Source organism: Telopea speciosissima, chromosome 7 (genome assembly GCF_018873765.1).
Source record: "Telopea speciosissima isolate NSW1024214 ecotype Mountain lineage chromosome 7, Tspe_v1, whole genome shotgun sequence".
Lineage (NCBI taxonomy): Eukaryota > Viridiplantae > Streptophyta > Magnoliopsida > Proteales > Proteaceae > Telopea > Telopea speciosissima.
In genome coordinates this window covers 33,990,953-34,003,851 of record NC_057922.1, presented here as the reverse complement: position 1 = coordinate 34,003,851, position 12,899 = coordinate 33,990,953, and the positions used below count along the sequence as shown (strand labels likewise).

Genomic DNA, 12,899 nt, shown 5'->3' with positions numbered 1-12,899 from the left:
GGATTTGAACAATAAATCCCAAATTGAACAATTTAGGGTTCTAAATTAAGACAGTTCAGCTAGAAATTAGGGGTCCCTATGGGCTGCTTCCATGTTACAGCCAAGTCTGAACCCAATTCTGGTTCAAAACAATAACTATTTGGGTCAGATTTCATTACCAAAGCTTGGTTTACAAGCATTAATGGCAGCCAATAGCTTGGGCTGCAATTAGAGAGAATTTAGAGAAGAGATTAGGGAAGATTAGATGGGAGAAGCAGAATTCCCTGAGGCCTACCTGAGTTTAGTAGATAGCAGCCTTTTAATGGCAGCAAAGTCTTCAATTCCAGTACCAAAAGCTTTGATTTCGGGTACGGAAATTCAGTCCCATGTTTCAGCTTTCTTTTCCCTCTTCTTCTTCTTCTTTCTCCTTTCTTCTATTCTCCCAAGGCTGGATCGATTCCTCTCCTTTGGTCTCTTTGTTTAGTGAATAGTGAAATGAGATTCACATATATAGTGGTTAATGACTAAGGGCTGTTTGGTCTATTAAAAGTAAAATCAGTTTTTAAAACTAATTCCTAAATCTAATTTCTACTAGAATTTTGTACCTATTAGTTAATTCTAATTACATAGTGATGTCATATGACATCAGGGGTAATCCGGGTTCGGGTAAATGTCGGGAATAGGATTCCCCACTGGGGACGTGGGTCCCACAGAGGTAAATTTACTAAAATACCCCTATAACTCTAATTGGTCGTACAATATACTATAAAATACAATTTAAATCATACTTACAACGAGTTTAATTAAGGGAGAGGTTCTGCATAGCATCCAGGCAGCAGACCAGGCACAGGTAACTCAGGTGCGGGGTTCCATCGGGGTCCTCTGACTCCAGAAGGGTAAGTTGGGAAGAATCCCTGGAATCCTCCATAGGAGTGTCGAGAGATTCATCTGTATCCTCGACCGATGCAGCCCATAGCATTGAAGCCACCATAGACTCAGAGCTGGAACCTGAAATCACACAAGTTCCAAAAAAGTTTAAATTTGTTACGGATTTTACATTTCCAAACCACTATACATATACTCCCCACCTTTGTCAAAACGGACAATTTGGATCTGAGTTTGAAATTGGGTATACACAAACTCATAAAAATTTTTAAATGCAACATAGACATCACTCTTGTGTTTCAACAGGTAAACCCAAGTAACCCGAGAATAGTCATCAATGAAAGAAACAAAGCAGCGGAAGCCACACAAAGAGGTAACAGGGGAAGGCCCCCAAACATCAGTATGGATAAGATGAAAAAGTGAAGTAGATCTATTACCATTAGATGCATAAACTGTTTTACAACTTTTGGCAAATAGACAAGGTTCACGATGAAAAACATGAGTGACAGGAAAAGAAATAAATAAATGTGGCAACAGTTTCCTCATAACAGAAAAAGAAGGGTGCCCCAAACGATGATGCCAAAGCAAAATATCCTCCTGAGTACGCCCACCTTCTTGCCCACAAACATAGGATTGAGCTTGCACAACTGGGGAAGCACCAGTCTCCAAAACATATAAGCCGTTAGTTTCACGACCACTGCCAATCACCCTCTTCGTCACCAAATCCTGAAAAAGACAATGGGTAGGGAAGAAGGTGACAAAGCAGTTCAAAGATTTAGTCAATTGGCTAATTGAAAGAAGGTTAGTGGCAAAGTTGGGAACATGAAAGATAGACTTCAAGGGTAAAAGTGGGGTAACCTGGATATCTCCCTTACCAGAAATGGAAGAGAAGGAACCATCAGCAATTTTTACCTTATCTTTCTCAGAACAAACAGAATAGGAATTATACAGTTGAGACCTACTAGTCATATGATCCGTGGTACCCGAGTCAATGACCCAAGGTATGGTGTCGGAGGAGGAAGAGGCCTATAGTACAGTGGAAGTAGGGGTAGCAGAGGAACCATCCAGGTGGGCTACAATCCGGCGAAATGCAGCAATGTCTTCTTTAGAAAGAGAGGATGGTTTAGATTCAATGACCCCAACATGAGCCTTAGGCCCCTTCTTCCGCTGTCCCTTCAGTCCCCCCAAAGGAACCAGAAGGGGGCTTCCCATGGAGATCCCAACAAAAATCCTTCGTATGCCCAGATTTGCCACAATGGTCACATAAGAATTGGCCCTTCGCAGCTCCCTTAGCAGCCCCTTGATCAGCTCCCTTAGTGGAGTCCTGAGGGGTGGAAGAAATAAGAGCAGAGCGCTCAACAGTGGGAGTAGTCCCCATGGCACCCCTACGGGTCTCCTCACTTTGTAGATATCCACACACCTCCTCCAGTGAGGGAAGACTTGGTCTGCCAAGGATTTGTATCGTAAGAGGCTCAAATTCAGAATTAAGGCCGCCAAGGAGAAATAAAACCCTCTCTTTCTCAAACAACCGGTGCACCTTGACCTCATCATCAGGACACAACTGAAGATCTCTATAGTGATCATACTCCTCCCACAGGCCCACAACAAGACTATAGTAGTCAGAGATGCTTCTATCACCCTGGCATAGGCTAACAATCTGTTGGAGAAGTTGGTACACCTTTGTAGAGCCCCCAACTCGATCAAAGATACGGGCCACACTATCCCAAATGTCTTCGGCAGTCTCCTTGCCCATAAACCTTCTTCCAATCTCAGGCTTCATTAAGAAAAGAAGCCAAGCCATCACAAGAGAATTCTCATTGTCCCATTTGGAGTACCCTGCTCGGTAGGAAGGGGGGCCTTGATGCTACCATTTATGTACCCCATCTTCCCCCTACACTGAAGAATCAATTTCATAGATCGGGACCAATCCAAATAGTTGTGGTTCTCAAGCTTGGCAATAGGAAGTTGGATATCGGGGCTCTCAAAGGAAGAAGGGAGAGATGGAGCTGTTTCCACAAGGGGCAAGGGTGTTTTGACATTTTTCTCACCCATATTTGATCTTAAATCAACCACTTAGAAGGAGTAAACAGCAGCACTTCAAGCAAACAGGTTTGTCTCAAAACCGTAGGCACAAAAAACAGGGCAAACAATAGCCAAAAAAGGCTTGAAACACTTGTAGATCTTCAAAAAATACTCAAATAGCAGCGGATTAAAGAGGAGTGATGCTCCTTACCCAAAAACGATGCAAATGGACCATAAAAAATGGCCAAACAAGGCTCTATTGAAGAGCTGGTGCCAATCTAGAACCCTAGCTGGCGGAAATCCTGGGCAGAACAGCCAAACCGAGATTCAATGTGGATGAATGGGTGCTTGCAGAAGGCTTGAGAGAAGCCATGGAGATAAAAGAGGACCCCCAAAGGAAACTAGAGCACTAGAAAGCACTCCATTTGGATTCCAAACGAGAGAGAAACAAGCTGGAGAAGATGACCTACCCAGTCCTTCGAACAGCAGCAGAAAACAAGTGAATGAAACCCTTCTTCACACTCCAAACTTCCTTCGAACATTTGCAAACAGCAGGATCAATGTTGTGATACCATGTTAGCTTTTAGAGTAGAAGAAGAAGAAGAGAAGAAACTCCAAGAGAGCAGCCACGATTTTGGTTTGGTGTATTATATCTCAAAACAAGAGACTAACATGCTTATATTGAAAAGAATATATAATTACACATAGGCCCTTGGCCTTATACAAATGACACAAAGAATACATAAAAGAGGGGTTATGTACATATATACCCCTGATACAACTATTCTTAACAGTTGAAACCATAGTTATCACGGCGTCTAGGTGACTCAAGGCATTGGAGTCGGCCTAGATGCAAGGCGAAACCAACAGAGCAACCAAGGCGATCAATGTGCCCGCCAAGGTGACTAAGGCCTCCAAGGCAATCAAGGCGTTTGGATGCCTAGGTGATGCCATGGCAACTATGGGTCATTATGATCATCTGCACTGGACCTGTAATAGTCATTACTGATGGCAATTTTTCCCCTTATTTTTGCATGTAGCTCATGGATATGACGGGCAAAAAACTCTGCAGGTGCGGAGGGTATTAGCTTCTATTGGGCAAGGGAAAGAGATCTATTGGTTTATTGGGTTGATAACCTAATACTATCTCAAATGGACTGCAACCAGTAGACCTGTTGACTGAACTATTGTAAGAAAATTGTCCCATAGCTGAGATCGAATCCCAACTTGAGACATGACCACCCATGAGACAATCGACAACGCAATAAATCCTCAAGACTGGTTGACCACCTCAGTTTGGCCGTCTGTTTGGGATGAAAAGCAAATGAAAACTGCGACTTTGTTCCCAACATTTTCAAAGTGTTTTCCATAAGTAACTACAAACCAAACGTCCCTATTGGACACCATAAACCGTGTAACCTAACAACTTCCCTAAGGAATAGCTTAGCTACATGTAAAACATCAGATGTCTTGGAACATGGTATGAAGCGAGCCATCTTAGAAAAACAGACCACAACAACGAAAATAGAGTCATGTCCTTTAATCGTCCCTAGAAGCGCCAACATGAAATCCATACTCAAGTGCATGTGGACAGGTAATGGTGTATACAGACCAATATTTTGCCTCTTCTGTTTTTTCATCTGGAAAGTGTGACACTGTTCGATGATCTTTGCCACATTCCATTTCAGACTAGACCAAAAGAACCCGTCTTCGACCATGGTGATCATCTTGTCCCTACCGAAGTGCCCTGATGCACCTCTTGCATGCAACTCCCATACAATGAACTTTCTAATGGATGTACTCGGAAGTCATAACTTACTGCCTCGAAATAAGAAGCCATCTTGGAGGGTATATTTGGTACACATCCCTGGGTGTCCCTCACTTAAATATGCATGAATGTCCCCAAAGTCTGGGCACGATGCATAATGCATAGTCTCTTATAATTCTCTCAAATCCGGTCACCTTAACACTCTTAGAGTGCAAAGGGGCATACATACGACTTAAGGCATCAACAGGTTTATTTTCTACACCTGCTTTGTGTCTCAATACAAATGTGTATTCCTACAGAAATTCAACCCACTTTGCATGTCGGGGACTGAGCTTCTTTTGCAAGCTCAAATATTACAAAGCCTGATGATCGGAGTAGAGAACAAACTCATGCGGAAGTAGGTAATGTCTCCAATACTTCAAATCCTGTACTACCATACAGAACACTATAACATAGGCTGAGTATCGAACTTTCCCTGATAAATCCTTTTCTCAAAAGTGCATCAACTTATCTTTTTAACTCAGAGTGTTCTGTAGGATTCATTCGGTAATGGGGAAGATTGGGAAGAGATGCTCCTGGAACAAGGGTCAATTGCATTTGAGTATCCCTCATAGGAGGAAGTTCATCTGGCAACTCCTTGGAAACAATGTCACTAAGCTCAAGAGAGTATAGTAGCAACCTCTCTTGGGATCTCTAATGGAACATCTAGGGAATGTTTCTTTTGAAACTGGACATAAACCAATTCAAATGCTTTGCTTTCTCTCTCAAACTGTTGTCTACTAAGGAAGTGCAATTGCTTCTTTTGATCAATTAGAAGATTCATTGTCTCATCACTCACTTTCAACTCTCACGGTTGGAATGGATTGATTTTGAATTTCTTCCCTTTGTAGACAAACATTTAAGTGTTTGATCTACCAAAATGTGTCACATCAAGGTCAAATAGCCAAGGCTTTCCCAATAGGATGTGTGCCACATCCATGGGTAGTACGTCACACCAAACAATGTCCCTATGCTCAACAAATTGTCAGGTAACTAAACATCGTTGACTAACTAGAGTGGTGGTCTGATTAACCCAAGCAACTTTTTATGGATTTGGATGAAGCTCCGGCTTAAGGCCCAATCGTGAAATGGGGCTTGAGGAACCACATTCGTACAATTGTTGTTGTCTATAAAGACCTTACAATTCTTATTTCCACACTTAGTGTGAGTATGGAAAATATTGGTTCTTCGCCAATTATCCTCAAACTTTGGTTTTATTAACATACACCTCACAATATTCAGTTGGGGTGTTTCTCCAGGTTCTTGAGCTTCTTCATCACTAGCCCCTTTTTCAGGCACATATACACACTCACATCCTCAACATGTTCTGATTCTTCTTCACTTTCCTCAGCTCTGGTGTAAAGGTTATGAGTTGGGCATTGATAGGCATAATGCCTAGTGCAATTGCAGCGATAACTGACAACTTTGTTACTGCCTTTAGAACTCTCTATAGCAGATCCTTTCCTTTTGAATCTTTAGGTATGTACTGGGAAAGACTGCTTCCTTTAGGTGCATTAGAGACAGATTTAGATACCTGGTCACCATCAGAGAATTTTCTTGAGAAAATATTTGCTGATTGGGACCCGTATTTCCTCGTGAATGGTTGCCTAACATATTTATCTAATTCTAATGCCAAAAGAAGGCCTGCTCACTGAATCTATGTGTGTAGAATCATCTCCTTTCTAATCTCAGGCTTAAGACCTGTACAGAATTGAGAAAGAGTCACTTAGGGATCTTCATTCACATCACAATACACCATTAATTCATCAAACTTACTCATATACTCAGCAGTAGACATGCTGCCTTGCTGAAGAATAATCATCTGGTCCAAAATACCATCTCTATAGGATATTGGGAGACATTTTTCTTTCAACTTTGCTTTCGCTTCTGCCCAATATTCTATAGGTTCATGTCCCAACACTTTGAATAGGACACTCCACACTCATCCAATACAACTTGGTTTGCCCCGTAGATTTCATTTTGGTGAGATACCACTCAAAATAGTGGTCCATGTCTGCAATTTAATCTGAGGAGACTTTTGGATCAAGTCTTCCATCTTGTTTGGGAGCTTTCAGTCCACTTTTTTTTTTATTATGTCACCAGGCCTATCTGACCTTGCATGCTGGGCATCCCATCCGGCACCTCTAATTCGTCATTGTCCTGATCATAAAGATGTCATGGACCTCTTGGTGGGTAGGGAAACCTATGTCCTTTATAGTGCTCACTACACGCAAATTGACATGACTGGTCATTAGGGATTTCACTCCCCTGAGTTCTATCCGGTCTTTCAATATCCTCCTGCTGAATGCCATTTTCCCTATCTCTAAGAACATGCTTCCCAGGCTGCCTTTGCTGTCTTAAGAGCTCTCACACGCATGTCTTGGGGGTCTCAAACTGGTTTTGGATCTCATCCAATCTGGCATTTATGTGACTTAACTGTTTAACCAGAATATCTAAATTCGTTGTTCCTGTTTGGAAGTGCGGTTGGTACTTTGTTTCATTGCGGGTTGACATACAACGGAAAAGTTTTAGGAGGACGCTGCAAACTGGAACCGTGCTTTGATACCAAGTATGGTGCAGGACAGGTTGACTAACACAAAATTCACAACATATAGATAATCAGGTCTAAGAGCAGCCATAAATGATGAAAAAATTCACAAAATTAGTGCAGAAAATTCATTCTGAGGGTTCATGAAAATTTAATAAAGGATACATGATAGGTCAGTACCTTCCTTTGTTGTTCCAGAAGTTGGGAGTGATGTGCATCAAGTGCTAAGTTGCCACCAAACTCCAAAGATTGTGTCCTCAGTGCTTCCTTGCTGTTAATTGATGAATCCCTATGGTGTTTGGGGCTGTAATTTAAGCCCAAAGTGGGAACAACTGGTATTGGTATGGAAATTGGTGTAAATCAAGTTTAGGTCAGTGAGGAAAGCTGAATTTCCTGAATTTAAGTCAAAAGATGGTGAAACAGGTCTGGGAATCCACATCAAACCACAAACCAGTCCTATTCTAGCCCAAAGAGAAAGGAATAGGGGGGGTGGATGGGAGAGATGGTGGTAGCCTATGAAAGAAGAATTAGGGAAGGGAAAGAGGGCTTGGTTCACACCAACTTGGATTCACTCCAAGGTTTGTAGAGAATCACTCATGTTGTAGAGAATTGGAGAGAATCTCACAAGTTCCAACATATTTTCATTACCTTCCATCTCGAAATACATTGTCTTTTAAAACCCAAAAATGAAAAAGAGAAATAACTCCCTAATAACTACACCACTTAGCATTACAACATTAGTACATAACAGTTAGACACCAAATAAAATAAAATAAACTACACGTAAGTAAACAGAAGTATGCATTCACACAAATTGATAAGGGATATCTAGCGGTCTAGCCATGATGAAGTGATGTGTGGTTATGTACGTTTGCGTCTCCTCTGTCCTAAATCCATGAGTGATGTCCGTATCTTTTTTTAATTTAGTTTTACATTCATGATTGCGAAGCTTCTATTTTCCTTTTTAATTAGTTTCACTTCTCTTCATTTTTATCTACTTGTAACTGGATGGAGCTGTGAGGAAATGTAAGTTTTAATGGTAGAATGTTTTAGCTACAGTTTATAATGCTCCTTGGAAGTTCTTTGACTTCCTTCTTTGTCCTCTATTCTTCTGTATCATTTATTTTTTAGGTGTGGATCTTTTTGTTTGAAATGAACGAAATGCCTCTTAATCAGGACCAGTTTGTAATATGAATTTAATGCAGAATCGATCTCGAAGAAGTAAAGCCAGCGAGAGATCAATTGCAACAGGATCACATGTAGGGACAAACCAATATTGATAACAGAATTTTCTAACACTTTCGTCTTTTTTTTAACATATAAAAGAAGAAATAAAAGGGATGACCTAGAATCACCACTAAGCCTGCTTGTAGGGCATCACATCCAATCCCAACCTATTGCTTCACCACACTGGGGCTGGAGCTGCATCACCACAGTCCAAGGAACAACATCACCTTGACCCAAAGTGGTAGAAGCCAAGTTTTTCAATCACTCAAAGTTGTAGGGCATGTGTTCCCCTTGCTTGTATTTATAAAATTAGAGGTTGTGTTACAAGAATAGCAAGTCTTGGCTACTAAGATAGAAAAGGAAAGAAACAGAAAATAGTAACTACTAAGTAGTTATTGAGTAACAACTAAGACCCATAAGAAAAAATAGAAACTAAAGTATTAGTAGATCTAAAAGAATATTCCAGCAATCTTCTACGTAAGGCAATCTTCTAGATAATCTCCTCTCCACATAAATCACATGGTGCCCATACAAATCTTCATTCAATCTTCAAGAATATCTTCCACATAAATCTCTTCTAAAACAAACAATAAATACCAAAATAAAAACTAACTACTTTATCCCTTATAAGACTCAAATCCCTAATATTAGGTTCAGTTAAACCCAATAAACTAAACCAACCCAAAACAACTGGCCCATCTTCTATTGTTGGTGGAATTCTGCCTTAGAATTACTAAACCAAGTTAATCCTGTTCAACAAGCCTTGCTGGTTGATATAGTCACTAAGGCTTACTTTAGATTACAGCTTTTCTCTACTGTTCATCTCCCCCCCCCCCCCCCTTTCTCTAGCTTCTTTATGGTGATGTTTGTTAGCAGTCTATTACATTGTCCATGCTTTAGGGCACAATAAGTTTCTGGAAGAAAGCTATCACAGAAACATCTTGTGATTTTCAAATCCTGGCAAAACGTTTGGTTGATATTTATGCATCTACAGCTCTATTTTGCTTCCATATTCTGCGGTTCTGGAATCGACCTTGTTGCTAGAAAATTTGGATGTAATATTGGGTGTTAGAGACTGAAATCAGTGATTTTTCTGTCTCCTTCATTGCACAACAGGACGCAGCATCTCTCTCAGTTGCGATATTGAAAAAGAAATTCCGTGGTCGTATCTTCTTGGGTTGTGACAATCATCCTTTAACAAGGTCTTGTTTCTATGCTTTTGTTTTGATTTTTATTGCTCTGTTCACAACAAATATCCCTTGTTTATTATAAAACTGAAAAATATATTAGCATCCTAAAACTTTATTCTGTATGTTCCGTTATCTGCGGTGGCATTTCTGCTGCTATTTACAGGCAAGAAGTGATGGATCTGGTGACGAGGAGTGGGAAATTTAGCCAAAAGTTTGAAAGCTTTACAGGTCAGCTCCATATTGACATTTTCATTTAATCAATTATTTATGGCAATTCAGTTTGACAGTCTGCAAGCCCCTCTGAGTATACAATTTCTTCGCATGCAGGCACTGATGGTCCTTTAGGAAAGAGATTAAATAACTCAAAAACTCGTGTGGAAGTTGGATGGGAACCAAAACACCAAAGCTTTGCTCAGTTCCTTGGGCTACCAGAATAGTTGAAGGCTTCACTATTTATTTCAAGGATTCTTTCAATTGGATGGCAAGTGAAGTACTAAAGTTTGACGGTATAAATGAATGTTGAAATTTTTACTGGCAGAGAGCAATTTGTAGCTGTCAAAATTTGCATTTATGCAGCCACTGCAAAGTCAAGAATTCATCTGTGCGTAACACTATTTTGTATTTGTAATGAATAGAGAGCTCCTCAAATGATAGTGATTTAAGAAATATTGATAGTTACTTAAAGCGATTGTATTGAATCTAGTAGCTAATGCCCTTAAGCTCATTACTTTTTTTTTTGGTAGAACCTTAAGCTCATTACTTACATCATCTTTCTGGTGGCTTCATGAAATACACCAATTTATATCATGGTTTTCAATGATTAAAAGGGTTATTGGGTTATGAATTATGATATCATGGTCACTTCTGTATGAAGGTTTTTCTTGAGATTACCAGCTATATATCTGTCCCTCATGCTGTTATGCATGCGTATCCACTATTTCAAAAATTGGAATTGTATTGGTCAATTTGGATCGGAATCGGCCATGGCTGATCCAGCAGATTCTAATCAGATTCCGGCCAATTCGCATCAGAATCGACACTAATGTATTCGATCTTCCATTCCAGTTTTCATAACCCTGGAACCTGTTGTCCTCCTCTTGGTTTTCAATATTGGTATTCAAGGGCAGAAGTGGTGGGTAGGGATGTTAGGATGTAATTGGATAGTGGATTTAGTCCTTCACTTTCTCATCTCTTGAATTTTTTTGTCTTTTACAGTTTTCCACTGTTCAGCATAGACATGAGAAGCGCCGCTCTCTCCAGACTCACGACTCCACTGTATAGTCTCCACTTGGGTGTAAATGGATAGTCAAACATTTGTATTTGATGTGTGTTCATATTCATATAGAAGAATCCGGATTCAAAAATTGGTTTGCAGAAACTATCCAAATCCTTTTGAAAGCCATGTGTATTCAAATAGTATTATATTTAATTCGAATTTGATCCGTTTTGCATCCTTAGTGGTGGGCATTGTTTTGATAAATTTGTAATAGACATCGTTCTTCTGGGTGTTAGAATAAGGTTCAAGTTTCCCTTCACCTACGATGAATAGGATTCCATTCACTGAGGGGCGGGAATGAGTATCAGGAGGGTATTTTGGAACATACTAAAAACCTAGGATGGTGGGTGAACCATCCTCTATGGGTGGAGGAAAATTTTGTCCTGAGAATAAAACTATATACATTGAATGAATAGGTAGTTTGGCAAAGCCAAAGTGCCAACCTAATTTTTAGGTAATCTGGTAATCTTCCCAAAAAACAAACCATGACGAACTGAAAAGGACATTAGTAGAGGATCTGGAGGTGATTAAAGGTTCCGGGCCTCCACAGGAACTTCATGGCTCATGCCTAAGCTATAGTTTCCAGTCCTTTTTTTCTTTCTTAATTATTAAAAGAAAAGAAAGGAGAAATTGTTAAAAAATCTATTTGTTGACCAATGGGAGATAAAAGGACCATTTTACTATTGCATCTCATGTCTCTATTCACCTTTCTTTCTGCTAAGGAAAGTAGAAATTTAGAAATTGAGACTGAAGGAGGAGAGTGTCTCCTCTCATCAGTTGCTGGTGGAGGAGATGGGGAAGATTTGTTGCTTAGAGTCTGTTGATGACAATTTGGATCTCAAAGGACTTCTCTTGCTGGTTGTTATCACTCTCACACTCATGGTCATCTGTATCCCACTACCACGCCAACGCCGGGCTGTCGTCACAGTACACCACTCGCCATGAGATTTCTTCAGCTTAAGTGTGCTCAGTGGTTGGAATTTACATGGATCAATAAAAAGATTTGTGCCAGCATGATCCATGGAGGATGAATAGTTCATCAATAAAAAAGTTCTCTTTTTTCCCCTGAAAAAAATGTAACTAGTCAAGGGCTAATTCTCAACATCTCAACACTCCTCTTCACGTTTAGTTTTGAAAAAAATGAATCAAACTCTGAATACCTTGTTAGATAAAATAAAATAGCCCACGAATGCTAACCTTAGAGCTGTTATAATAATTCACGTGTTGGAATTCTTTTTTCTTTCTATTTTACGGATGGTCAAAATCGAATTGGTTGATTCGAATCAGCATCTGGGGTAACTGGTGACCGATCTCAATTGAATATTCTGAAACGATTAATTCTAGGGTTTTTGGGTCCAATTCTGACCGATTCGGAGACTCTCAATTCCACATTTAAAATCCTTGGATGCCAAGGAGCTGCGTCACAGTTGTTGCTGTGAGCTTCACAAAACCCTTCTTGACTTCTTCCATCTACTGTGAAATTTAAAATTGCAGTATTTATGTTTTTCCAAATTTTGTCCCATCTGTCTTCATGATGTGTTTCAACAGTTGAAGTGTGACAACCATTAAGAAACCATAAAGAAAAAGAACTGAAAAGGACGTTTGATCTGGAAGTGATTAGTTAAGAAGTCTATTCATTGAACCTTGAGAGATAGATAGGACCATTTTACTGTTCCATTGCAGTTCTTTCTGCAGAGGAGAAAAGAAATTTGGAAACAGAGGCTGAAAGAGAAGAAGAGTCTCCTCTCATCAGTTGCTGGTACAGGAGATGGGGAAGTTTTGCTTCTCCGACTGTTGTGGTTGTGGTTGTGGTGGTGGTGGTGGAGGTTGTGGTGGTGGTGGTGGTGATGATAAAAATTTCGATATTAAAGGACTTCTCTTGCTGGTTGTTATCACTCTCGCGCTCATGGCAGTCTGTATCCCACCACCACGCCGACGACGGGGGGCTGTCATCGCAGTACACCG

The 12,899-nt window shown here is 40.2% G+C and overlaps 1 protein-coding gene across 2 annotated transcripts in view; it reads left to right on the top strand.

Annotated features, from left to right (window-relative positions):
* LOC122668163 overlaps positions 1–10,339 on the top strand; it is a 29,432-nt gene extending 19,093 nt beyond the window's left edge. Inside the window, exons 7-10 of one of the 2 annotated variants that reach the window (XM_043864757.1) lie at positions 9,585–9,670; positions 9,822–9,886; positions 9,986–10,117; positions 10,226–10,339. In XM_043864757.1, the coding sequence (XP_043720692.1) occupies positions 9,585–9,670; positions 9,822–9,886; positions 9,986–10,095 (261 nt within the window). In that variant the 3' untranslated portion in view covers positions 10,096–10,117; positions 10,226–10,339. The other variant, XM_043864758.1, reaches the window with a different exon arrangement.
* Positions 10,340–12,899: the final 2,560 nt, after the last annotated feature.